Source organism: Plecotus auritus (genome assembly GCF_963455305.1).
Source record: "Plecotus auritus genome assembly, chromosome: 1".
Lineage (NCBI taxonomy): Eukaryota > Metazoa > Chordata > Mammalia > Chiroptera > Vespertilionidae > Plecotus > Plecotus auritus.
This window is the reverse complement of record NC_137770.1, coordinates 15,123,421-15,151,275: the sequence shown is the minus strand read 5'-3', so window position 1 is coordinate 15,151,275 and position 27,855 is coordinate 15,123,421. Positions and strand designations below refer to the sequence as shown.

The 27,855-nt window shown below is 38.7% G+C and overlaps 1 protein-coding gene across 9 annotated transcripts in view; it reads left to right on the top strand.

Annotated features, from left to right (window-relative positions):
• The window catches only part of ZC3H14 (zinc finger CCCH-type containing 14), a 44,363-nt gene that overhangs the window by 7,081 nt on the left and 9,427 nt on the right, over positions 1 to 27,855 (top strand). For 4 of the 9 annotated variants that reach the window (XM_080684510.1, XM_080684507.1, XM_080684506.1 and 1 more), the window contains 7 exons: positions 1,784 to 1,824; positions 2,277 to 2,472; positions 2,786 to 3,215; positions 3,744 to 3,904; positions 4,729 to 4,829; positions 6,634 to 6,789; positions 19,998 to 20,072. In XM_080684510.1, the coding sequence (XP_080540636.1) occupies positions 2,820 to 3,215; positions 3,744 to 3,904; positions 4,729 to 4,829; positions 6,634 to 6,789; positions 19,998 to 20,072 (889 nt within the window). In that variant the 5' untranslated portion in view covers positions 1,784 to 1,824; positions 2,277 to 2,472; positions 2,786 to 2,819. Of the gene's footprint in view, positions 1 to 1,783; positions 1,825 to 2,276; positions 2,473 to 2,785; positions 3,216 to 3,743; positions 3,905 to 4,728; positions 4,830 to 6,633; positions 6,790 to 19,997; positions 20,073 to 25,694; positions 25,855 to 26,608; positions 26,842 to 27,855 lie in introns of all 9 variants that reach the window. The other 5 variants (XM_080684503.1, XM_080684502.1, XM_080684508.1 and 2 more) reach the window with 2 other exon arrangements.

Genomic DNA, 27,855 nt, shown 5'->3' with positions numbered 1-27,855 from the left:
CCTCTCCCTTCCTCTCTGTAAAAAATCAATAAAATATTTAAAAAATAAATAAATAAAAATAAAAGTTTAGAACTTTTTGAAGTTTGAAATTTTAAGATAGGCAACTTGGTGTTCAAATATAAGTCAATATTGTAATCTTCAATGTCCTTTTTCAAACCACATAGGCCTTTAGTTAAAACTACTGACTGGAAGCATAAGATTAAATTTAAGAAGTCAGGTTCTGGTACCAGGTTGGAGGTAGACAGAGTGATGATGTGGATGAGAACAGAGCAGGAAGTACTCATAGGGCTCCTCACACTGGAGACCACCAGTTACAGCACAAGTGGATGATGGAGCAGAAAGTGAGTGAGCAGAATGGCCTGCTTAATTTGAAAGGCAAGAGACTGGGACAGGCAATAGGAGGCACTAAGGAGGAATATGAAGAAGCTGGTTAACTTTCTGCCTTTAAACCAAAAGTTTGTCTGGAAGGTGATTTTGCCCCAGCAGGTAAATGAATGCTTTACAACTCTTTTGAAACTTTCTTGAAATTCCACACAGAATTCTCTAGTTTGTATTACAGTTTTGAAGAACATGGAGTACAGTGGTTGATCCTCAAATGTTTTGGTACATAGTGTGTGTGACCTAACCCACTTGTTTACAGTTTGACCCCAAAATGTACCCTCCCTACCTCCCAAAAAAGATGAAGGTGTTTTGCCTGGGGAAATTACCATTATCATGAGTGCTTTTTTTAAGTCTTCAGCAGTCCAGGTACTTGTTTCATGTACATTTTTATGACCTGACTTCTGGTTTAACCTTTGGACCACTTTAGTTTTGAGTCCCTCTAAAATTAATATAGGAGATTGACCTAGTGGATTATTTCTCAGATAACTTGATGGAATGTATTAGACAAATTTCTTACATAAATATACTGCTAATTGAATTTGAATTTAAAATCAAATTAATTCAACTTTTTCACCTTGCCACAAGTTCAGTTTTTTAACATGTACTGACGCAAGTGATAGTGTCTATCATTTGGCACTTTGCTTTCTTAAGTTAAATGGCTCATTGACAACGGTCCCAAATTATTCTTTGGAGCCCTGTTGTAGTTGTGTCCTAGGCAACAGTGGCATATGACTGGGTTCTGGGTGAAACATACTGAGCTATTTCTGGTGTTTCAGGAGGCATGGCCTCTTGGAAGGATTGTAAGGCAAATTTGCCTTGTACGTAACTACTAAAATAAAATAGGTTATATTATAAGCAGGGTTATGGTCTGTGCTTGTTTACAGCATTCGTTTTGTAAATAACAGATACAGTGAAATGTGATAGTATATTTTGAGATTAAGTTTTCTTACCTCAGAATTAAGTTTTTTTTCCAGAAACCATATGAGTAGATAAAAATAATTTAAATAATGCCTAAACAATTGTAATAGTAAGCTGTAGTACATGTGTGTGATATTTTATCTTTTACCGTCAGTTACGTTGCAACTTTAGTCCTTAGGAAACAAAATGCATCCTTTTAGATAAGACTGTGTGCCCAGGTCATATTCTGGCACTTATTTTTGCAGAGGTTAGATGTTGAAAATAGTGATGAAAAAAATGATTTTTGATTGGCACTTGGAGTATTCATGTAAAGCCTTTTTAAAATGTGAAACAATACCATTTATCCATTAAATACCATTTAGTATCATTTATCAATATTTATCTGAAGATTGATTCCATAATGTCATCAAACTTAGAGTGGCAGTTGAAATAAAATCTTTCTTGATTAAAGGAAACTTAAAATTTTTTTGTTTTTTTCTTTTAGGCTTCATGGTGTATTAGATAAACTTCGTTCTGTTACAACAGGTAAGATTCATAAAAATGGGCTTTTTGGGGGATTTGCTATAGCATATGATTGTTTTCTTTCTAAAGCCATTTAAACTGCTTTGGGGAAAGAGCACATAAATTTGGAAACAGTTCATTTGAACATTTTTAGGAAGCACATATTGTTACGAATTTAAGAGCAAAACATTTAATATAATTCAAAGATAATTTAAATAAGGGAAGGGAACTATGCAGTTTATCCTAAGGAAGTAATTATAGAAGTGTGCAACAGTTCAGTTTCAAGGATATTTCAATATTTTATAATTGAAAATTAGTTAAAAGTTCAGTAATAGTAAATTACGATATTACTATGTATGGAATAATATTGAGCCATTAAAAATGTTGTGAACATGTATAACTTTTAAATTGGTGATGAACAAGGGGAAGGATCAAAGTAATAAAATAGTATAAAAGGATTATGTTTTTCTTTCCAGACCCCTCTAGTCTCAAGTCTTCTGATACCAACATATTCGATAATAACGTGCCTTCCAACAAGAGCAGCTTCAGTAGGGGCGATGAGAGAAGGCACGAAGCTGCAGTGCCACCCCTTGCAGTTTCTAGCACCAGACCTGAGAAAAGAGATTCCAGAGTTTCTTCAAGTTCACAGGAGCAGAAAGCCACTAATGTCAGGTAAGAGTTCTGTGTAGACCACCTGTGGACAGATGGGGGTATATGTGACATTTACATTAGTTTCCATATCTTTGAATTGCTCCTTTCAGAAAATTTTGGAAATAGTGAGGTAGGTGGTCATGAGCAATTTTTTAAATAAAGAGTGGGATGAGACTAAAGTATGATTATCTGAAATATAGTAAATCAAAGTTTAAAACAAAAAAGCCATTTCAAAGAAGTTTTTAATGGACTACATTACAATTTAAATATTCTTTGACTATTTGATCATATTCCTCTAAATTGGTTGTAATATGTTTGAGTGTGTGTTTAATAGGCAGAGTTATGATGATGGAGCTGCAACCCGATTAATGTCAACAGTGAAACCTCTGAGGGAGCCAGCACCCTCTGAAGATGTGATTGATATTAAGCCGGAACCAGATGACCTCATTGATGAAGACCTCAATTTTGTGCAGGAGAATCCCTTATCTCAGAAAAAACCTACAGTGACACTCACATATGGTTCTTCTCGCCCTTCTATTGAAATTTATCGACCACCTGCAAGTCGAACTGCAGATGGTGGTGTTCATTTAAACAGGTTGCAATTTCAACAGCAGCAAAACAGTATTCATGCTGCCACGCAACTCGATGTACAGAACAGCCGGGTATATGAAACAGGACGTTTGTGTGAACCAGAAGTGCTTAACAGCTTAGAAGAGACTTACAGTCCTTTCTTCAGAAACAACGCAGAAAAAATGAGTATTGAGGTTTGTATGTACTTGCGAATCTTGCCTTGTTAGGCTGAAAATTGGCAGTTCTTTATACTAAATAGTATGTGAAATAACTAAATACATACATATTGCAAGTTTATTTTAAGCTGATTTCTGTATGCCCAACATATACCAATCAGATTTTCTTCTCCATGACTGACTTCTTCAGGTGTATATTACACCTTGTTTACTTTCTTGGGATGCCAACATGTGAGATAGTTTTAACCTTACAGTTTTGGTGGGATTTTAGGTCAATTTTAGATTTTTCATGGCATTTACTGGTAAAGAAGTAACTATTTTGTTAGTTTCCTCAACAGTGCTATTTGCTACTGCTTATAAATGAATGTAAAGCACTAGTTGTTTTTGTTAAAGGTTGGCTATTAGAGGGATAATATTCATATTTTTATAAGAAACCAGGAAATAGCCCATGAATTAATATGATCGGCTTTTTCTTAAAAAGAAAATAATTCTGTGGTAGAACTTTATTTTCTGAGAGTAGGTAAGCATGAATTTATCTGATTACAGGAAGAAAACTTTCGAAAGAGAAAGTTGCCTGTGGTAAGTTCTGTTGTTAAAGTAAAAAAGTTTAATCACGATGGAGAAGAGGAGGAGGAAGATGATGATTGTGGGTCTCGTACAGGAAGCATCTCCAGCAGTGTGTCAGTGCCTGCAAAGCCCGAACGGAGGTACCTGAACATGACTGTAACTTAATCTTGAATTGCTTGGCGGCGCCTTCTGTGTTTCTTGAAGAGGATATCCTAAAAATAAAAATTTAGTAGCATATAAGACTTTTCTATTGGTTTTTGAATAAACCATATTAGCCCTGACTGGTTTGGCTCAGTGGATAGAGCGTCGGCCTGTGGACTGAAGGGTCCTGGGTTCGATTCCGGTCAAGGGCATGTACCTTGGTTGTGGGCACATCCCCAGTGGGGGGTGTGCAGGAGGCAGCTGATCGATGTTTCTCTCTCATCGATGTTTCTAACTCTCTGTCCCTCTCCCTTCCTCTCTGTAAAAAATAAAATATATTAAAAAAATAAACCATATTAATGAAAGGAAACCTTAAAATTGGAGAAATTGCTGAGAATATTAAAAACTAATATGGGTGGGAAAGTTGATCAGATTCATTATTGTGAATAGTTACAAGGTTTCAGTCTAGTTGGCATTTCCTAAAAACTACAGCTAGTTTGTTCAAAACCTAAGAGAAGGTCCTGGGCCCGTGGCTCAGTTGGGTGGATCGTCCTATACACTAAAAAGGTTATGGCTTTGATTACTAGTCAGGGCGCACATATCTAGGTTGTGGGTTCGATCCCCAGTTAGGGTGCATGTGGGAGGCAACAGATTGATGTTTCTCTCCCCCCCCTCCACCCCTTCTTCTCTCTCTAAAATCAGTAAAAACATATCCTCAGGTGAGGATGTAAAAAAAATACTTAAGGCTGTAGTAAAGGCATTATAATGGCTAGCACATAAAGAATTCAAATCTATAATTAAAATGTTTTCTTAACTTTTTTAGACCCTCACTTCCTCCTTCCAAACAAGCTAATAAGAATCTAATTTTGAAGGCTATATCTGAAGCTCAAGAATCTGTAACAAAAACAACTAACTATTCTACAGGTAATTTAAATGAATTATGTTTTCATTAAGTAAGAGATTTCCTATAACTCCTGAGTAAGCTAGAAATGATGATCACCAAATTGTGGTGAAATAAAGAACCCTATCCAATGTCAAGACCAAGGTGCAGTTCAGAAGAATGGTTTTAAAAGGAGATTAGACCAGTTTGAGAAACTTTCCCAGCTGTCAGTGGAATTTATTTCTTTGAGCAACTGTCATGTCTTTTACTCCCTCTTTCCAAGTGTGTGTGAAATAGATAATATAAATTATTACATGTTTTAAAGCAAAGGAGATGAGGCAGCTATAATCTGGTCATACAAAAAAGCTCATTCTGAAATGCAAACCATATCATGGATGTCATGTCATTAAATTCTGTACTCTGTGCCCCATATGCTAGAGCTGGGTGTGAAATTTCATTAATAAGCTGTAATGATTACTCACTTTAAATTTTATTTTTGCTGCCTATTTGATGATTGTTCTTTTAGAGCTGTTCTGCTTTTTCATATTTCTTTTTGCTACCCCTTCCTAGAGTGAAGGAAACTATAAGCTTACTTTTGATCCTGATAGTCATTTGTCTCCCTGCTTCTCTTTTAACCTCTAAACATGAAATTGAACAAGTTTTGGCATATAGGATAAGGATTCTCAGGCAAACTGAACAATTCTTTTTTTTACATTCCCATTTTGTCACAATATTGTTTAAAATGATAAGTGTAGAGAATTTTACTCATTTGTGAACTTGAAATTTTTTGCTTTTATAATAGTTGGATATTGCCCAAGTTTTGTTTTGTTTTGTTTTTCTTGAGAAATAGCATTGAAATTCTTTATTTACCTAAGTTTATCTAACTTACAATTTGAGGTTGTTAATGGGATCATGAAGTAGAACCTAAATTGCATTTGGTTAAAATGCATATAAATGTGCTTCAATGTATATATAACATGTGGTTTAAAATGTGTAGATGCTGTTTGTACACATAGAGCACATAGAGGTATTTAAGTCAAGTTATCTTATCCCTTGAGAATATTGTAAGAAAAAAATGAGGTGATATCTATGAACCGTTTATAGCTCCTCATGTTCTAAAATAAAAGGAGGCATTTATGTTTAATACTGGGGTTCCCCCTCAGCCCAGCCTGCACCTTCTCCAATCTGGGACCCCTTGGGGATGTCCGACTGCCAGTTTAGGCCCAGTCCCTCTCACAATCCTGGACTGCTAGCTCCTAATCGCTTACCTGCCTGCCTGGTCGCTCCTAACTGCCTCCTGCTGCCAGCCAGGTCTCCCCTCCCTGCTAGCCTGGTTGCTCCTAACTGCCCCCCCCCGACCCCCCCGCCTGCCTTGCCTGTCACTCCTTACTGCTCCCCCTGCTGGCCTGGTCACCCCCAACTGCCCCCCTTTGCCGGCCTGGTTGCCCCTAACTGCGGCCCCCCCCCCCCCCCACCGCTGGCCTAGTCGCCTCTCACTGCCCCCCTGCCGGCCTAATCGCCCCCAACTGCCCCGACCCCCGCCGGCCTGGTCGCCCCACGCAGCCTGCTTGTTCAGTAGTTTGGTTGTCCCTCACCCCCCTGCTGGCCTGGTTGCCCCACACAGCCTGCTTGTTCAATTGTTTGGGTATCCTTCACTAACCCCCAGCCGGCCTGGTCGCCCCATGCAGCCTGCTTGTTCAGTGTTTGGTCATCCCTCACTAACCCCCCTGCTGACCTGGTCATAGGCAGCCATCTTGTGAGAGTGTGAGGATTATTATATAGGATGACTGTTGAGTTTGATGTATTACTACATTTGCATTTCCGTCTTTTTTGCTTTTTATATAAAAGTCTCGCAGAAACAGACACTTCCAGTTGCTCCCAGAACTCGAACTTCTCAAGAAGAATTGCTGGCAGAAATAGTCCAGGGGCAAAGCAGGAGCTCTAGAATAAGTCCCCCCATTAAAGAAGATGAAGCAAAAGGAGATAATATAGAAAAAGGTCAAGGTAATAATTTAAATATTTCATCCTCTATTACACTTTTTTCATGAGCCATTAAATACTTTCCAGTGGGTGTTTATGAAATGTTATATTATGAGAAAAGTGCTCACTACCCCAAAAATAGAATAAGAAGGGAACATGAGGAATCTATATTTACATATTTCAGAGTTTTAAAAACCTTTTTATCAGGGAAATTTTTAATGTTCTCAAAGAGAAAAGAATAGTGCAATGAATTTCCATGAACTCAGTCATCCAGCTTTAGTATTATCAATATTTTGCTGGTCGTTAGAATGTGCCAGTTTAAAGATACATAAGATATCTGCATTAAAGCTTTCTTTCTTTTCGTTAATTCTACTCCTGTTCTCTTGAATTTGAAATCTTACCTTTAAATCTCCCTTTTTCTGAGCATCCTCTCTCTCTGTGACCTGCTAGATGCCTTATGTCTTAATGGCCCTACTTTATCCCCTTGTGCCTGACAAACTACAGTTAGCTTTGAGCTGATCTTTCTGCTTCCTTTCTCTCAGCTCCCATCCCCGACTCCTGCACACTCTTCATCTAAAGTATGACTTATGTGACTTCTTTGTCAGAGCATCAGTGTGTGAGTCCCCAACACATGCCTACCAGGGCATGGCCCAGGACTGATGCCATCAACTTGGTCTTTCAACAGCTTCCTTGTCTGGCCCCTGATTCTGCCCAGCCCTTCCCTCGCTGCTTTCCACTGTTTCTCCTGTCCCCATTAGGAAATATTCTAGTTTCTTCTTTTTCTCTTCTATGATTTGAATTTTAAAATCCCACCAAAACTATAGGCTCATCATGTTGTTTCTAACTTACACTTTGCTAAGACTGGAATATGTTTATTATTCCTCTTCAACTATATCCTTTAAATAGTTCCAGGTTCATCTCAGATTTACTTGTTTCATGAAGCTTTATGAGTTTATCCTATATTTGTTTCTTTGTTCTCTCTTTTAAAAAAATCTTTGATTGTATTGTACAATTTTCCATGTCAAGGTTATTTGCAGTTCCAGTAAATAATGGACCTGAGCACAGGAAAACCCCAAACCAACCAGTAGGTAGTAACTGGGAAGTGTTAAGTGGGCCAGATTGTGAAGAGCAACTGAGTTTGAGCTTCAGTAGAAATAGGAATGGCAGTAGATTGAATGAAGCCCATGATTTCGTGATGATATTTTTAACTTTTTTACGATGATGATTTTAAAAAGTAGACCCTTAATTAGTCAATTTCTGGGAAATAATAGATTATAAACCAAATAAATAATTGAGCATTTCTACTGTCTTTCCTTTAAGAATGGTACCACTGGGTAACAAAGTGGTATAGGAGTTAGCACATATTTTTGTAAATAAAGTTTTCTTGGAACCACCATGCTTATCCATTTATGTATTGTCTCTGGCTGCTTTTGTTCTATAACCATAGAGTTGAATAGTTGCAACAGACCATGTAACCCACATAACCTAAAACAGAAGAAGTTTGCTAACCCTTCTTATAGATGACGGAAGCATCTTATGAAACCATTCTAGCTAATAAAGTGAAAACCAGCCATTTTGTACCTCCTGATGAAAGAATAAAATTCTACCTTAGTCTTGCTAGAGTGATCAAGTCTCTGATAACAGCGGTCAGCTTGAAGGAAGTACAGAGGCCAAAGAAGCATGTTGGCTGAGCTACCCCATGTGTGTACAGCAGGCAAAGTACAGTTTCTGGGAGTTACATAGGTCAGAAAGCCAAGAATTCTAGATTAAAAGACTTAAAAGACAAATTAAAATAAAGGTGGCAAAGTTAAGCTCTAATGTCTAGGGCTTGTGTGATAAAACCATAAAGAAACAGTATTACTATGAAAGGCAATAGTGATTACTTTTGGAGAGGACTTATTAGGATGGAGCTTGTGAGGGGGCTTCTCGGGTGGCTGATAGCTACTTCCTTGACCTAGATGATGGTTATAAGGATGTTTTTGCCTTATGAAAATTCATTGAGCTGTTACTTGTTTTGTGTGGTTTTCTATATCATTGTTTTGTTTTAAAATGAGACAGTAGAAGTGATATCAAGGACCTCTACTGATGGAGGACTATTACTGCTCTTACTGGATTCATTTGTTCACAAGTACAAAGTGACACTCTGCAAAAAGCCATTATTAGTCATTGTGCTTACTCATTGTTTTACAGGTTTTTCTATGACAGGTTTTTGTTTTTGTTATTTATTTATTTTTTAAAATATATTTTTATTGATTTTTTACAGAGAGGAAGGGAGAGGGATAGAGAGTTAGAAACATCGATGAGAGAGAAACATCGATCAGCTGCCTCCTGCACACCCCCTCCTGGGGATGTGCCCGCAACCAAGGTACATGCCCTTGACTGGAATCGAACCTGGGACCCTTCAGTCCGCAGGCTGACGCTCTATCCACTGAGCCAAACCAGTTAGGGCTTGTTATTTTTTTAATGTAAATATGAGTTGTTCATAGTGTTCTCTCATTTCTCAAGCCTCTGTGTTTTTATTAGCCTACCCTAGCACCTCACAATATTTGTGTGTTTGCTCTTATTTTTATTTTTATTTTTATTTTTATTTTTTTTAAATATATTTTATTGATTTCTTACAGAGAGGAAGGGAGAGGGATAGAGAGTCAGAAACATCGATGAGAGAGAAACATCGATCAGCTGCCTCCTGCACACCTCCTACTGGGGATGTGCCCGCAACCAAGGTACATGCCCTTGACCGGAATCGAACCCGGGACCCTTCAGTTCGCAGGCCGACGCTCTATCCACTGAGCCAAACCGGTCAGGGCTGTTTGCTCTTATTTTTAATATATTCCATTTTAAAAGGAATTTTTCATAGTCTCTGTCTTTTCAAATGTATACATTTAAGCTATAAATTTCTCTTGATGTGATGATTTCACTGCTTATCACATATTTTGATACAAAATGTTTTCATTATTCTAAGTATCTTTACCACTTAGAACTTCATTTCTGATCCATGGATTATTTGGAAGTGTTATTAATTTACAGTGCATGGAGATTTTGTTTTTGTCTTTTAATCTTTTTTTCTTTTTATAAAACTGTATTGCTTTGTAGTCAGGTAATGTGATACGTATTTTTGAAAATTAAGACTTAAGACAATTTTGTACATATTCCATATGCATTTTAGAAGAAAGTGGACTCTAATTGTTGGCTTGAGAATTTAGCATTTAGTAGATAAAGCTCTACGTGTTAAGATGTTCGTCTTGATCTTGCTGCGTCCTTGGTCTGCTTGACTCATCGGTAATTGAGAGGAGGCCTTGAGGTTGCCCATCAGGATGACAAGTTTATCTTAATTTCTCTATACTTCTGTGGCTTTTAAACTAGGTGCATGCATATTTAAAATTGTTACATCTTCTTGATGAGTCGAACCTTTTATCTTTATAAACTTTTATACCAAATGATGCTTTTATCTGATATTAATATTGCCAATTAGTATTTTCCTCATCTCTCTGTTTTCCATGTCTGTTTTCAGTCTTTTCTGTCTTTATGCTTTGGACATATTTATCTCTTAAATGTCATAAAGCTAGATTATTATTTTTTAATTATTTCTGAGTTTGTCCTGTATTGGAGAGTTTATAAACGATTCACATTTATTATTATTATTATTATTTTAATAGAATCTGTGTTTTTAATTCTAATCAGAAGAAAACTTGTTTGATCCATCTTGTAAGGGTGCTTGAAATATACAGGGGTGGGAAAAGTAGGTTTACAGTTGTGAGTATGTGAAAAAGTTTATTCTTGTACTATTATTAACTACTTTATTAATTATTTTTAAAGAATTTTTATAAGAATTTATTTGAGCTACATAAATCTACAACATGCTGGAGATCAAGATCTCAAGTGCTTTGTAATTGTTACTATTATCAACCTACTTTTGTAGCTCACCTGTTTATATTAATAAAGACAAGTAACATTCTGCTTTTATTTTTTAAAATATATTTTTATTGATTTCAGAGAGGAAGGGAAAGGGAGAGAGAGATAGAAACATCAATGATAAGAGAGTATCATCAATTGGCTGCATCCTGCACTCCCCACATTGGGGACTGAGCCCACAACCTGGACGTGTGCCCTGACCGGGAATTGAACTGTGACCTCCTGGTTCATAGGTTGACGCTCAACCACTGAGCCATGCAGGCTGGGCTCTGTTTTTACTTTTATTAGCATTTATATCATGCTGAATTTACTCCTATGCCATAAGGTTTCATTTCTCCAGTTTCTTCTTGGATATCATTTTCTTCTTTGCAACCTCCTCTTCTGGTTTAGGAACAGTACGTTTTCATTAAGGATCACCTCCATGTGTGGATTAATCTGCCCATGCGCTTTGTAGGTTCTACACCATATCTTGGGAGTTGGTGTAGAACCTACAGAGGTGCTCAGTGACCAGAGAGTCTACATCTAAACCTTTAAGTTCAGCATTACTGTGCATTTTTAAGCATGTGCAGCAAAAATTCACTCTTTTTGGGCAACTGATCCTGTGCCTAGCCCCACTGTTAGGCTTGGGTACACCCTACCAGCTCCACCATTGTAACAACAGAATGGCACACATTGCTTCTGTAAAGTGACATCCTTCAGATATATGGTGGCTTTTCGGCTATGCATACCCTTGATGGGTTTTATGAGTGTTCTTAAAGTGAACATGAAGATTTGAACCTCTTGATTTGCAAGCAGCTTTTGTGAGATTTTCTGGTCAAGTGAATAGTGAGCAATTTTCAGAGGTCACTTCAGGCCGCTTTTATTAGAATTACTGATGTAGTTGGACAAGTTTCTGTCTTTTTATTTGTATTTGCTTGCTTTTGTTTTTCCTCTTTCCTTCATTCATTAATTATTATTGTTATTGTTGTTGATTATCCATTTCTACTCCACCCCACTAATTTAAATTAAACATTCCATTTCTGTTCTTTTAGTGGTGACCACTGAAATTTTATCAAGCAAGTTTAATTGAATATTCTAAAAGTTAATATTTTGACCCCATTCTCAAATAGTAAACAAACTTTAGGATACCTTAGCACTAGTCTTTACCCTCTTGACTTACGTTATGTTTGGTCTTTTTAAAAATGCATAAATTGAGCACCATTATCTTATTTTACCCAGGCAATGTTTGCTTAGATATACCGATGTTTATCATTTTCAGTTTTCGTATCTCTTGAATGTTATTTGGGGATCATTATTTTCTAATATTTTGCAGTATTTTTGAAGTATATTCTTTGGAAGTTTCTTTAGAACAGGTCTATTGGTGGTAAATTTCCCAAGAGCCTGTTTATCTATAAACATTTTTTTAAAAATTATTATTTATGTATTTATTTAAATTGATTTCAGAATGGAAGAGAAAGGGAGAGAGAGCTAGAAACATCAGTGATGAGAGAGAATCATTGATTGGCTGCCTCCTGCACACCCCACACTGGGGATTGAGCCTGCAACCCAGGCATGTGCCCTGACCAGGAATCGAACCTGGGACCCTTCAGTCCGCAGGCCGAGGCTCTATGCACTGAGCCAAACCGGGTAGGGCTATAAACATTTTTTTTTTTTTTCTCCTTGATCTTGGGCAGTAGTTTTGCTGGATACCCATATCTAGGTTAACAATAGTCATTTGCTCTTAGCACCTTGTATATCTTATTCCATTGTCTTCTGGCTTCCATTGTTGTTGAGTGGACTTCTGTTATTCTAATTGTCTGTTGTTCCTTTGTAGGTGATCTGTCCTTTCTCTGGCTGCTTTCAAGATCTCTTTGTCTTTGATGTTCTACAGTTTCACTACGATGTGTCTAGGCGTGGATTTCCTTTTATTTTTCCTACTTGGTATATGTTGTATAAAAATATTTAAAATAAAATATTTCACATTATCAAATATATGTTCACCACAAAAAATTTGGTAAAACAAAACAAATCATTGTAATACCTGCTGATAAATGAGAAAATAATCAAATAGTATAGAGAAATTTAAAATAAAAAAACGTTTCTGCCTTGGCCGGTGTTGCTCAGGGGTGGAGTGTTGGCCTGCAGATCAAAGGATCTCTGGTTTGATTTTCAGTCAGGGGCATGTATCTGAGTTGCAGATTTGTTTCCCAGCCCCAGTTGGGGTGCATGTGAGAAGCAATCAGTTGATGTGTCTCACATTTCTGTTTCTCTCTCTCTCTCTCTCTCTCTCTCTCTCTCTCTCTCTCTCTCTCTCTCTCTCTCACTCTCCTCTTTTTCTTTTCCCCTTCCTCCCTCCTTCCCACTCTCTCTAAAAAATGTATATATATATCAAAGAAAAAAATATCCTTGGATGAGGATTAACAACAAAAAAGGCAACATTTTTTTTTTCATTCTTCTCCACACTGATCCTCCCTATGGCCACTGCTTTTGAATGATTGTTTTATGACTCTAATTTTCTCCATGTTTGTAATAATTTGCTTATACCAGTACCTTAATTCACCAAGTGTAAGATGGCACCTTTTGATTTCTTTCGTATATCAGGATGTAACTCACTTTTTCCTCTCGCTAAGCCCATTCGGTAAAATCACTATTCTTAGTTATTTACTGGTTACTTTTGTAATGTTAAGAAGTACAGCTAAATATCTATATTTTGTCTGATTAACTATATTTCAGTATGTTTTGACTCCCCAATTTCAGTACATTTTGACTCCCAAGACATAAGGATATTATGTTCCTTATTTCTTAGATACTTTTTCTCCCATCTTTTATTTTTTTTTATATTTTATTGAATTTTTACAGAGAGGAAGGGAGAGGGATAGAGAGTTAGAAACATCGATGAGAGAGAAACATTCATTGATCAGCTGCCTCCTGCACACCCCCTACTGGGGATGTGCCCGCAACCAAGGTACATTACATTTCATGTAATGGAATTGAACTTGGGACCCTTCAGTCCGCAGGCCAACGCTCTATTCACTGAGCCAAACCAGTCAGGGTCTCGCATCTTTTATACTTGGTCATCTCATGATTGCATTTACATTTTTTTTCCTGTTTCCTAGGTAACACTACCATTCTTTTTAGATTGCTCTAAAAATTGAGAACCAATAAGCATTTATATTATTAATACTATATAAATATTACTCATTACAGGGCCAAATTAAAATTTTATTCTACAGTTCTCTCTTTAGGGATTCCCTAGAGTTGTTTATTTTTTCCCACTTTTTGTAGTTTTTTTGTTTTCCTTCGTTCTTTTTTATCCCCTTTTTGCATTTCCTGCCTGTATTATAGCTTAAAGATCTGTCATTTTATACCATTAAACTTTGGGTTCTCCTTTTTTCTTAGGTACCTTCCTACTAAAGCAACTGTTCTCTTTTGCTCATCTGACTGGTTGCTCTCTAGGTCTGCCTCAAGGATATCATACCCGGATATATTTTCCTCGTTTGCTCTCCATTTCCTGGGCCCCACTTAGTCTTCTCAGTATATTCTATTTTGTCACTACATAGTGAAGAAACTTAAAAAGTATGGGAGATAAATTTTCTGAGTGCTTAGAAATCTAAAGTGTTTAAAGGAACATGTCTGAGATAGTGTTTCCTCTCCTTGAAATATGTTCTTTCAGATGTCCACATAGTTTGTTCAAAAGTCATCTCTGGCCCTAGCTGGTTTGGCTCAGTGGATAGAGCGTTGGCCTGCAGACTGAAGGGTCCCAGGTTATATTCTGGCCAAGGGCACATGCCCTGGTTGCGGGCTCGATCCCCAGTAGGGGGCATGCAGGAGGCAGCCAGTCAGTTATTCTCTCTTATCATTGATGTTTCTATCTCTCTCTCCCTCTCCCTTCCTCTCTGAAATCAATAAAGAAATATATATTTTAAAAAAAAGTCATCTCTGTGAGGCCTTCCCCAGCCCCACATTCCCTAACTCACCTTTCTAAGCTATGTGTTTCTCCGAAGTACTTATTGCCACTTACATATTTTATATTTTCATAATTTAGATATTTTTACCCAGACTTAGGATTTTAAATATGTATCATCAACTCTGTTATATATATTCTTTTATTTTTAGTTATTGATTTTATAGAGAGTTGGTAGGGGTAGAAACATACATCAGCTTTGTTGTTCCACTAATGTATACATTCATTGGTTGCTTCTTGTATGTGCCTTGACTGGAGATTGAACCCACAACCTTGGTGTATCAGGGTGATGCTCTAACCAACTGAGGTACCTGGCCAGGGCTAAACTATGCTATATATATGTATTTAAATATGTTTTTATTTATTTCATAGAGAGGAAGGGAGAGAGAGAGAGAGACATCAATGATGAGAGAATCATTGATTGGCTGCTTTCTGCACTCCCCCTACTGGAGTATTGGATGTTGAGCCTGACACCCAGGCATGTGCCCTGAGCGGGAATCAATCCAACAGTGACCTCCTGGTTCATAGGTCAACTCTTAACCACTGAGTCACATTAGCCAGGCTTAAATATTTTCTCCCTTCTCAACCAGACTGTAAGCTCTTTGACTAGGGATTTGTGTTGGTTGTTCGTGTCTTTTACTGAGTACCCAGAACAGTGCATGGCATATATAAGAGCTCAGGAAATATGTCACTCCTGCCTTGCATCTCACTTGCAGTTTTCCCAGGGTCTCATTTGGCTTTTCTGCTCTGCCTCATAGCCAGTATTTGTCTGTATATTTTCTATTTTCCAGAAGTGGTTGAAATCTCATCTGCTTGATCTCCTCTCTAAGCCCATCTTTAAATCAGTGATCTCCGTATTTTTGACCGTACAATTTTTTATATACTAAAATAATTTCTCAGTGCTTACACTCAATATATGTATTTTATTTACATTTACACCCGCTATTATTAGTGTGTATGTTAGAACATGTAAAAAATAGAACTCTGAGAAGGATAGAGATAATATTTCTACTGTGATAGAATTTCTGATACTTTCTTCCTACATTTTATTGGATAATCGTAGAAACCCAGTTTGGAATCCATTGCTGTATGTTGAAGACTTGTGCCCTTTAAGTTCCTTCCTTCCTTTTCATGGACTCTCCAGAGGAGAGGCTATAATCTCATATACTTGATCTGTCATGTGGGACTGGAAGCACTTAGAGAGTCTTAGTAAAAGAGGAGGTTTATATTAAGAGAAAACAAGGGAAATCCCCCCTGTGCTCTGCCCACTGTCTTCCTCAGAGGTAAGCACTGCACCCAAACTAGTTTGGTGTGCTATCTGTAGTCTTCCTGGCTTTTAAAAAATGTATATACATGTTCACTTTTCTGTATAAAGTAGAATTACATGTATATATTTGTATGCATGCACATATATGTGTATATAAAATAGGAATTATACCATGTTAATGTCTCTGACATTTTATTCCATTTGATGTATCAAGAAGAGAGAGAAGTATAAGGTAGTGACCGTGACTGACTAGATGGACTCAGGGAGCCTGATTGCTTAGGTGTTAATCTAGGCTCTGCCACTTACTAGCTGACATTAACCTTTCAAGGTTCCAGTTTCCTTAAAATATGTAAACTTCCTCTGCTAGTAGATATTTACGTTAGAATCTATAGAAGGATCTTTGCTTATTTTGCATTCTAAAGTTGGTCTAGGCACAATGGGTGACAACAATAATCTTCAAATGGGCTTTTTGTTAGCTACCTTGTTTCCTTGTGACTCCTCTCTGCTTTTCTCATTGAGGTATGTTTGCTATCCTCCAGTGAACCACCTGGTTTGCAGGTGGCACTCGGCTCTTCCTAATGTGTGCTATAGGTGTCATCCATAAGCTTGTGCTCTTAAAAAATTCTATGTGAATCTAAAGCCTTGTAAATTTTGAAAATTATTTTCTATCCAAAGATTTTGAAGAATTAGGTTAATTAACAGATACAATAGAGAAATGAATAAAGGTTATTATATAAACTTAAACATTTTTTCTTTATTCTGTTATTGTGAACAATATCAATTTAGCTGAGAAACCAAAGGCTACAATTATTTATAAGAATTACTCTTTTGCCCAGCCTGTGTGGCTCAGTGCTTGAGTGTCGACCTATGAACCAGGAGGTCAGGGTTTGAGTCCCTGTCAGGGCATGTGCCCGGGTTGTGGGCTCCATCCCCAGTAGGGGTCGCGCAGGAGGCAGCCAGTCAATGACTCATTCATCATTGATGTTTCTCTCTCCTCCCTTCCTCTCTGAAATCAATAAAAATATATTAAAAACAAAAAAAGATTTATTCTTTTGGAGAGGCACTGGGTAGTCATGTTCACCATCTTGCGTCTTCATATTTTAAATTGGTGATACTCCCAAATTGACGTATAAATTTAACTCAGTGTTTTAAAATTCCTGCTTGTTTTTTTGCAGAAATTGGCAAACTGTTCCTAAAATTGATATGGAGATGAAAAGGACCTAAATAGCCAAAACTATTGAAAAATAATAAAGTTGAAGGACTTATATTTCCCAATTTCAAAACTTGCTACAGACTTACAGTAATTAAAACTGGTACTCTCATAAGGTATAATAAAGACCAATGGAATCAAATTCAGAATCCAGAAATGGACCAATACATTTATGATCAGTTGGTTTTCAACAAGTATATCAAGACAATTCAGTGGGGGAAAGAATAATCTTTTTCAACAGATGGTGTTGGACAGCTGGATATCTACATGCAAAAGAATGATGTTGGGTCCTTGACCTACTACATATATAAATTTTAACTCAAAATGCATCAAAGACCTAAACGTAAGAGCTAAAATTAATAGAACTCTTCAGAGAAAATATAGGTGTAAATTTATAAGCAAGCTTGGTTTAGGCAGGCAATGGTTTCTTAGATATGGCACCAAAAGTCAAAGAAACTAAATCAATTGGATTTGATCGAAGTTTAAAATTTTTGTGTTTCAAGAAAATGAAAAGACAACCCACAGAGTGGAAGAAAACCACATATCTAATAATGTTTTAGCATCAAACCAAGGCAAAGTCTTCATTTCCTCTATCTTTAAATTTCTACCATTTCATACCAGTGCGTTGAATTCCATTATCACCACATATTTTTAGAGGGATTTGTGTGTGATCATGAGTCCAATAACCCTCCCTGCCCTCTGCCTACAAATTCTTTGTGTGTCACATGTCTGTTTTCAGCCAATCAGAAGCCAGATTCTCTTGTATGTAATAATAGGGCCTATTGTTTGGAGAAGAGCTATAAGTAGGACTTTTGAGTTTTGACTACAGAAATATACAATCCTGTCTTTTTAGTTACAGGTTTAAAATGTTATTCATTCTTAATGCTTCTTAAAGTAAAAGTCTCAATTACTATTACTTTTGATGAAACAATTTAATGGGCTTCAAAGGAAAATATTTAAAAAATAGGAGGGAGAGAGAATTTTATGAAAATGTCTTCAAGGTTTTCTTCACCATCTTTACCAATTTTCGTCTCACCTGAGCCAATTGACTTAGGTTCTGTAACAAGTTCCTCTTGTTCACTGAATGAGCTAGACAATATTTCCCATCTTTTAAGGAAAATATCAACTGATATCAATGAAATTAAAGAAATGAAAACAGCAATGTTGACAGCGGAAGCAAATCTTTTTGATCTAAAAGTTAGAGTGTCACAGAATGAAGCAAAAATTTCATCTTTGGAGGTTAAAATGAATGAATATTCAACATCAACAGCTGAATGCGACAGAGAGTTTAAAGGTCTTCAAGAGGAAGTAGATTTTGAGTCACAGTCAAGGACTACTGATGTAAAAATAATTGGCTTCCTTAGCAACATTGAGAAAGGTAAATTCTTAGTGTGATAGCTTCTAGGTACCCATGGCGCTTTATATTTTCCTGTAACCTGATTAGTTCTCATACAGAGGCAGCATGTCACAAAGAGCTTGAAAGTTTTCATGGACCTTTAATGACAAAATTGGACCCTGCATGATTTAACTTAGAAGTCTAGAACTTAACCAGAATTCCCTCCTCTCTAGTGGAATCTCTGAAATGATGTGTTGAAAAGATAGGTGAGCAAAGAGAGATGAAGCAAAAATTGAAATGTGAGAAAACGGTCCCTTTTTTTTTGTATCTGTCTTGGGAATTTCTTTTTAAATGTAAGACCTGTTGTATTTTAATTAGAAGAACATTTTTTCCTATAACCTAATCCGTGTCAGTTTCTCCGGAATGCTAGCTTGACCAAAGGACATCTGTCTTTCATTTTCAGGTCAGCTCCTTGGGATTTACTATATTTTTACCATGATAATTTTGGAAGGAATTAACTTTTATTTTGGCACACCACTACGGAGTAATGGAACTTATATTTTGAAAGAAAATAGCTGATACAATTTTGAATTGAGCATAGCTTTTACAATTTAAAAGCCCTTTTAATGAAAATGGTAGCTGGCAGTTGCATGTTTTTGCTGAGTGAGCAAAGGCTATCCTTGTGAAGCTGCCAGTAGTAGATACACTAAAAGTTAGCATGCAGGCACCTAATATTTCAGTGTGTGGAACCCTGTCAATCACATCCCTATCAATCAGGTTGTACTGTGTGATGCTTTTGTCTCAAGTCTGCAAGCGAGTACCTAATATATGCTGTGCATTGGACAGGGAGGCTTGGAGGAAGAAGTGTGACAGCCTCTCATCCCTCAGAGTGCTTACCCTCCAGTTGAAGATAGAGACAATCAGTGCTGTGTGTGTTTTGCAGTGTAACTATGAAGAAATACGAGCCTCTTTCTAGCTGAGCATCTTCTGGGAAATCCAAGTGGTTACTTTCATGCTTTGGTAGGACCTGGACAGTAGAGCTGAGAGTTATGCTTGTTCAGTGTTCTCTTTATATCCATTAAGCCCATAGTCAGTCTTTTGGGCACTCTAACCAGATAACTCTGGAGTGTTTTGTTTTGTAATTCCAGGGGTGGGTGGAGTGAGTCATAATGGTGAGCCCAGGTGGTGGAGGGAGATGCCTCATATGTTGACCTTGCAGTTGGCAGTCGCCTGTCTCTCATGGTGCAAGCTGTGGGTCCTAGCAGCACCTCCCTTTGGCTTTTCTACCTTTTCACCTTTATCTCCAGGCTTTCTCTCCCGTCCAGGAACACCAGCCTCCAGAGGGAGAACCAGAAATGTTGTACATTGCTATTTTTGGTTTAATCCTGAGTACAGGTTTTTGTCTTACAGACCTTTGGTCTAGAAATATTAGTAAATTGTATTATTTAAACTTTTATTTTTAAGACTTTTAACCCAGAAAGATTATTTGGGGCTTAATTTCTGGGACATAAACATGCTGGTATTGTGTTTTAAGCTTAGTTAAGTTTTAAAATTTATATTCTAGGAACTCAGCAGAGGCCATTACTGTCCCGGCTGCAAATTGATCCAGTCATGGCAGAAACTCTGCAGATCAGTCCAGGTTGGTAATTGTGTTAAGTTTTCAGTGTAATCGAGCATTTTTTTAGTTGCTATTTCCATTCCTTACACTTCATTTAATGTGCCTTGTATCTCTTAGATCCTGCCCTAAGGTGCTATATTTAGGTCTGTAAAAATACTTTAGGGGCAGGTGACAAGATGTGCATTTTCTTTATGTCATATGTGTTTGTATTTTTCACCTCATTCAAAACCTTCCTTCCATTGCTGCCATTTTACCTGGGACCCTGGAATTTGTTGGCTGCTCACTACCCTGCTCTAGGGATGACTAGAGTCCCTACCCTCTCTCCTCTCTGCCCAACTTTTGCCATTGCCCTGAGCTGCTGTAGTTTCCCTGCCTTGTTGAACCTGGTCCTCAGTTTTACTTCACTTTAGAATCTCATTGCCAGGGACACACCTAGGACTTGTGGTGGTTAGAGCCACTGGAACTTACTTAAGTCTCTCCCACCCCAACACACACCATGGCTACTTCAGGACTGGGGCTAGTGCCTTATTTATCTCTGTTGCCAGTGCCCTTGCCAGATGCATATGGAATCCTTCATGTCTGCTGAATAAATGATGGGAGCCATTAGACACCTGCAAACTTAAATTCACAAGTCTTATTTTCTCCACTTCCTTCTGTTTCCCCCAAACCTGCTCTTCATTGGAAGCTCTGGTGCCTTGACCCTCTGCTTCTCTGCCCCTAACCAAATTTTCTTCCCCGTGATCGGGACTCCACAGTCACCACCTGTATTACCTGACCTTGCCATGGCCTTTTGTGCTTGTCTTTTCTGAGGGTTACCTTCCACCCACATGCCAGCTCCTAACCTGTTGATGAGCAGTCTGTTATCACCACACACGTCGCTTCAGTTTCTGCCTCTCTTATGGCTTCTCCCTTCTATCTATGAAAGGGGTGAGAAATTCTCCCGTCTTGATTTTGCCCACTCATCTAACATTCCATCCTGCTTTCTATATAAGGGCATTTTCCTTCAAATGTTTGGCAGCTGAAGTGTGTGTATGTAATATCTGCTTAATCAACCCTCACAGATTCGTTTTGTTTCCTTTAGTGCCCATACAGTTTGAGTCATCAAGTAGTTCTAGTAGGCTTATGAATGACTATATCCTTTGCTTACCTCCTATAATTTCTTAAATTGATTTTAGAGAGGGAAGTCGGGGGGGGGGGGGTGGGGGTGGAGGAGAGAAACATTGATGAGAAAGAGACATCGGTTGGTTGCTTCCCATACACATCCGGACCAGGGATTGAACCCTAAACCTAGGTATGTGCCCTGACCGGGAATCAAACCCATGACCTTCCAGTGCATGGGACAACGCTCCAACCAATGCCACACCACCCAGGGCTCTACACCTCCCCCCCCCCCTTTTTTTTTAACATAGTGGTTTTGTTTTATGTATGCAGTACTTCCTCTTATTTCTCTGAGGATATTAAGGGTAGTTTCTGACTTATTTTTTTTTTTTTTTGTCTTTTCTCCAAGTTTGTTTTGATCACTGTCTTTTTTGAAAGAGGTTTTCCTCATATGTTTGCAGGCTCTTGGTAGTCTTAGATTTAAGAGTGGGCACTTAGGAAGCTGTTGGTGCTCTGGGTTAATTAGCTGGGGTGTGTGCTTTGGATCTCACATAGGAACACAGATCTGCAGTGGAGTATGATGTGTCTTGCTATCTAGTTTGGGGCACCCTGATGTCAGGGTTTTTTAGTCCTTTCCTATAGGCTGGTCAGCTTCTCTAAAGAAAGACCTTTCAAGTAATGGACTGGCTGGGAGCCAAGTGGGAAAGGGAACTAGGGAAGGCACCTCAGCATAAATTACTCCAGAATGTTCACCTTAACAAGCCCCCTCCCTGCTTTCTGAATGGTGCTTCTTTCAACCTGGCTGGCATCCGTTGGTGCAGAGACCCCTCTGCTTTTAGCTCAAGAATCTAAAGTGTTATTTTCTCCAAGGGAGAAACTGGTCAGAGGTTATCAGGAAACCTGCTTTTAACAGTTTAAATAGTATGCATTTAGTTCATGTTGTAGCACCTTTTGTCAGAGACCAGGGTGCTTCATCCATAGGCGTCTCCCATGGTGACTAATGAGAAAGTGGATCTCCAATTATTCCAGATGTCTTTAGTATAGAGGTAGGGGAATAGAAACGAGAATTTAGGAAGAACAAACTGTGCTTGAAATAGACACTGGAGCACATGTCTGTTCTGCCCACCCCTGGAAGTCCCGAGGTCCCCTATTTCTCAGCCGCTGGAGAGAGTCTTGGGATCCATGCTGGTTGGCTTCATTATTGGCTTCAGACTCAGCTTTTGAAGATCTACTAAGTTGGTTTTTCACTTCCAAAGTGTGGTTGTATCTTCTTTCACAATCATTTTCTTTGTGGGTTTAAAAAAAATTAACCCTTTATTGATATTTTAGTGGGGTTTCTGGAGGAAACAAAATGCCTGGGTCAGACGCCTGTGTTCTTCACCCAGATGTTACTATTCCATCTGTCTGGTTCACCTTGGCCGAGGCTGCTCACATTAGTCCTGCAGAGGCGACCAGTGGCTGTGTGGGTGCAGAGCTCCTTGCGACACTTGAATTCTATTTTCTTCCATCTCTTATCCATTGGCTCCCAGGACTTTCCTGTCCTCCTCCTAATTCCTTTTCATTCTCCTTTATCAACTCCTTTCCTCCTCTACTGCCCTTTAAAATGTTACCTTTACCCTGTATCCTGCCCTCAGTGTTATTTTCATCTCCTGTATTCTCCCAAGATGCAAAGTAGTAGAGCTGCTTTGCCTCAGAAAAGTGCAGGGTGGTGAGAAGGAATGCTGCCGCTTCGGACTAACTTCTGGACTCTGCCTTTGCTGGCGTGAGGCTTTGGATCACGTGTGGTCTCGGATCAAATGTGGTCTCTGTGACATGCAGATCAGTGAGAAGACGGCAGCACTCAGTGTGTACACTTTAATAAACATTCTTATTTCACCTTCACTTTTGACTCTCTTATTTGTCTCCCTACTCCCAGTGGTCAGATCTGAATTTTCAACTTCTTCCTGAACATGTGAGAGCCCCACAACACTTCAAACTAAATAAATCTAAAACTGAGATTTATTTTTGTCCTCTTTTATTTTTTATTAATTTTATTTTATTTATTTATTTATTTTTTAATATTTTATTGATTTTTTACAGAGAGGAAGGGAGAGGGATAGAGAGCCAGAAACACCGATGAGAGAGAAACATCGATCAGCTGCCTCCTGCACACCCCCCACTGGGGATGTGCCTGCAACCAAGGTACATGCCCTTGACCGGAATTGAACCCGGGACCCTTCAATCCGCAGGCCGACGCTCTATCCACTGAGCCAAACCGGTTTCGGCTATTAATTTTATTAACAGTTATCAGGGCAACATTGGTTAATAAAATTATCCAGGATAGGCCAAAGGTTTACTGTTGTGAGTATCCAAAACACAGAGTTTATTCTTGTACTATTATTTTTTTAAATATATTTTTATTGATTTCAGAGAGGAAGGAAGTGGGAGAGAGAACATCAATGATGAGAGAGAATCATTGATTGGCTGCCTCCTGCACACCCCCTACTGGGGATTGAGCCTGCAACCCTGGGCATGTGCCCCTGACCGGAATCAAACCCAGGACCCTTCAGTCCACAGGCCAATGCTCTATCCACTGAACCAAACAGCTAGGGTATTTTTAGTTAATTGTGTAATTTTCCATACGAACACCTATAAATCTCCCTTTGCCCCACCCTTTGGAGGTTTCAAATGTACAATTGTATAATACGTCATCTGTGTATTGCATTGTGTGCCCATCACCCCAAGTCAAATCCTCCTTCCATCGCCATTTATCCCCACCTTATCCTCTTCTACCTCTCTCCGCCCTCCTTTCTTTCTGGTAACCACTATGCTTTTGTCTGTGTCTAGAGTTTTTGTGTCTTATTTGTTGGTTTCAGTTTTATATCCCACATATGCGTGAAATCATATGGTGGTTGACTTTTTCCATTTATTTCACTTAGCATGATACTCATGTTGCAAGTGGCAGTATTTTATCTTTTCTATGTCTGAGTAGTAGTATTCCGATGTATATATGTATTTCATCTTCTTTATCCAGTCATGTATGGAAGAACCCTCTGGTTGTTTCCATGTCTTGCCCACCTGCTTTTCCCCCTTTTAAATCGGCACTTTCTCCTGTCCTGTATTTCCTGCAACAAGTTCCTCTTCCTCCTGCTCTCATCCATACACCTGTCTTTACCAGTCTCTGCTGCACTGGCAGGGACGATAGGCATGCCTCCTACTTGGGATAGTAGGTGAAAATGCACCTGCTGTGAGCTGCTGGTGCTGATGGGAGGGTGTTAGACTAGGAAAAGGGGTGAGAACCTTTTAACTTGGAGCCTCAGCACCTCTCCTGGGCAACAGCCTCCTAACTGAGATCTAGGACTCCAGTCCATCTTACCGCTGTTCCTTTTTTCTGAAAACCAGTGTAAACATGTGCCCTCCCTACTTAGAAACCTCTCTGGGTTACTTACTACTTCTGGACCAGAATTTAAACTCCTTTATGCCTCAGCCTTCCTTGCCACTCTGCTTAGCCCACCACACACAGCCCTCCAGCATACCACATTTCTCACTGCCTCAAATCCTGGTGCTCCTATGAGGAAGGCCCTGCCTTTCTCCATGCGGTATCCTCTCCTCAGCACTTTCCTCCTCGTGTGTTCCTGCTCATTCCTTTAGTACCTGTTGCACTTGTTCCTCCTCTGTAAGCCTTTCTTCTCCCAGCTGGAGGAGGTTCTGGACTCTTCCAACCTGCTTATACCCCCTTTAGGTCACTTTTTGGGGCATACGGTTCTGAAATTTTGTGTGTGTGTACCTAGCCCAGTATTCTTAGCGGTTCAGTTTTTTCAGGGAATGAACATGAACGAATAGCCCGAATTTTGGTCTCTGTTATTTGCCTGTTAACTGTGGAGCTCATTAACTCGAGTCAGTTGACTGCATATTGATAGGTCAGCCATCTCCACTCAGGGCTTGGTGTATTTTATAAAGTGTTGGGCCTAAGATGATGTTGCCGATAATGTGAGTTCTACTTATTTGCACTGAAGGTCATTGTGTTCCTTGCTGTATTTTTTAAAATGTCTGTTCATCTTAAAATCCTCTCTCAAAGTGGTCTTTACAACCAGGCGGAAATTATGACAGCTGAATTCTTATCATCAGGATGTGTTCATTTCTCTAAGTGATACTATGCAAGATGAACAAAACAGATTTTAGAAAGCTTTTTACACAGTCTTTGTATCATAATTCTAGGGAATATTAGGGCTCTTTATTCTCCATGTTTTTAGAAAGTATTGTATTTAAAAGTAAGTTCATATTGTTAATATCCCATTAGATGCCTCATGTAAGAACCTTTTCTGACTGTAGGTAAGGAGTGTTCTAGAATCCCTTGGTTATATGCTGGAAGAGGGAAAGAATGCTTCTTTGGAAAAAATGTTTGGCACAGAATTGCAGCCCTATTCTTGAGTAGAACCATTGTGATTTTCCTTTGAAAATAATTACATATATATATTAAAAACTTGACATTCTTCTCACGTGTGTGATGTTGGGAATGAAGGTATATTCAAAAGTAAACATTTGTGGCCAATTTTTTTGGCTCAGATTACTATGACATGGAATCCCTGGTCTATGCAGACACAAGATCATTTATTCTGAAGAAGCCAAAGCTGTCTGAGGAAATAGTAGTGGCATCAAACCAAGATTCGGGGATGAAGACCGCAGATACCCTTCGGGTACTTTCAGGACACCTTATGCAGACACGGTAGATGGTTTCTTTTTTTTGTGTAGCTAATTTGTGTTCATTAGATGGGCAGTGCAGGATAACCGTCAGTTTACACGTCCCTCCACCCATCCTGGTGCTCAGTGTAGAGTGCTTTTATTGACTCAGTAGTTAGGCCATGTATATAGTAAGCCAAATTCAGGTTTCAAATATTCCAGTTCATCTTTCTTGTTCAGAAATCCATTATCCTACAAAATAAGTCAGCGTATGATTTAATGTTAATAAGATTCTTTTCTTTATGTGCATCCAGGAAATGAGATTTTAAAAGGCCAGGTGATCAAAATCAGGAAATCCCTCCAGAGTTAGCCAGTTGGGTTGGGATGATCCTTCCCTTAGAAAATTAATTAAATGTTCTAAGAAACATAATGATAATAAATTTAGTGTAGATGTAGACTGCTGTCTATTGTGCTGTGGGCATGGATGCTGACTTCTCAGTTTATTTCCATGTGACCCTATGAGGATCAGATGGACGGTGGGGGTTAGGGTTGAGGAGAAATTGGCTTTAGCCCCGGGGTCGCTGGTGATGCTGCCACAGTGATGGGCCGCAGCCAGTGTGTGGTAGCAGGAATCCACTGAGGCTGTACCTGCAAGTTCTTTAAAGTATTTTTTTTTTTTTTTAACTGAAGAAACCACAGAGCAAGTAAGGGAGTGATAGTTCTGCTAAAGAGCACGTTAGGAGGCTCAGCTTTATGTGTTCGTTTCCCTAATTCTATGGTATTTTCTATCTATCTGGCAGAGATCTTGTACAACCAGATAAACCTGCAAGTCCCAAGTTTATAGTGACGCTGGATGGTGTTCCCAGCCCCCCAGGATACATGTCAGATCAAGAGGAGGACATGTGCTTTGAAGGAATGAAACCTGTAAACCAAACTGCAGCCTCAAACCAGGGACTCAGAGGTCTCCTCCACCCACAGCAGTTGCAGTTGATGAGCAGGCAGCTTGATGACCCCAATGGTAGCTTTGCACACGGTGTGTTGAGAGCTCAGCCTTTCCCTCTTAGGGTGCTGGTATTGAGAAGGAAATCTTTGACATGTTTCTCTGTCTTGAATGCATTCTGGTTGGAGGCCTTGCTTTTATTTATTCTTCAGTAGTGGCCTCTATTTTTTCCAGACAAAACAACCAGTGAAATTTGAGACTGTCTCTCCTGTGAACGTTGGCTATTATTTCAGTGCTAACATGGTATTCAGCCATGGAAGCCAAAACATACCTCTTAATATGCATGTCAGAGAATGACCGTCATTCTTAATTTCTGTTTACCTTTTTCTGAAAAGAAACTATACTGGCTACTTTCCTCTTTTACCAGCAATAGTCTATCTTGTAATTAACTTGATAGAAAAATGAATTTGAATTTTGATGCTGTTTCTCCTTCAGTGAAATTCTCGAGTGAAGTTTCTCACCTAGCTGTCAAAATAGTTCTTGGACATTAAGAAAAGTCCTTACGTCTAAATTAATATTTAAGCAGAGTATTTAGAAGTCAGATCAACTCATTTCAGATAGTGACATGCTTTTAGGCAGATGAGCCTTTCTTATGGTTTTTCTCTGGATACCAGTGGCAGGTACAGCTACTGATCATTTTCACTCAGAATAGAGAATAATCATGCTCCTCAGACCTCCTCACATTCCTAGAAACACCTACTTTGACAGGGGAGGCAATTGCTACATTTTTTAAAAATATGTTTTTAATGATTTTAGAGAGGAAGGGAGAGAGAGAGACAAACTTCGATGAGAGAGAAACATCAATAGGCTGTCCCCTGCACGGCTTCCACTGGGGATCGAACCCGCAACCCAAGCATGTGCCCTGACTTGGAATTGAACCGCCGACCTCTTGGTGCATGGGTTGACATTCAACCATTGAACCACACCAGCTGGCCAATTACTGAATCTTAATGAACAGTATCAAAGAAAAAAATAATGGGTTTTGAAACTTTTCTAGAGTAAAATTTCTTTGCAGATATATGGGAATGTATTAAATGCTTTTTTAGT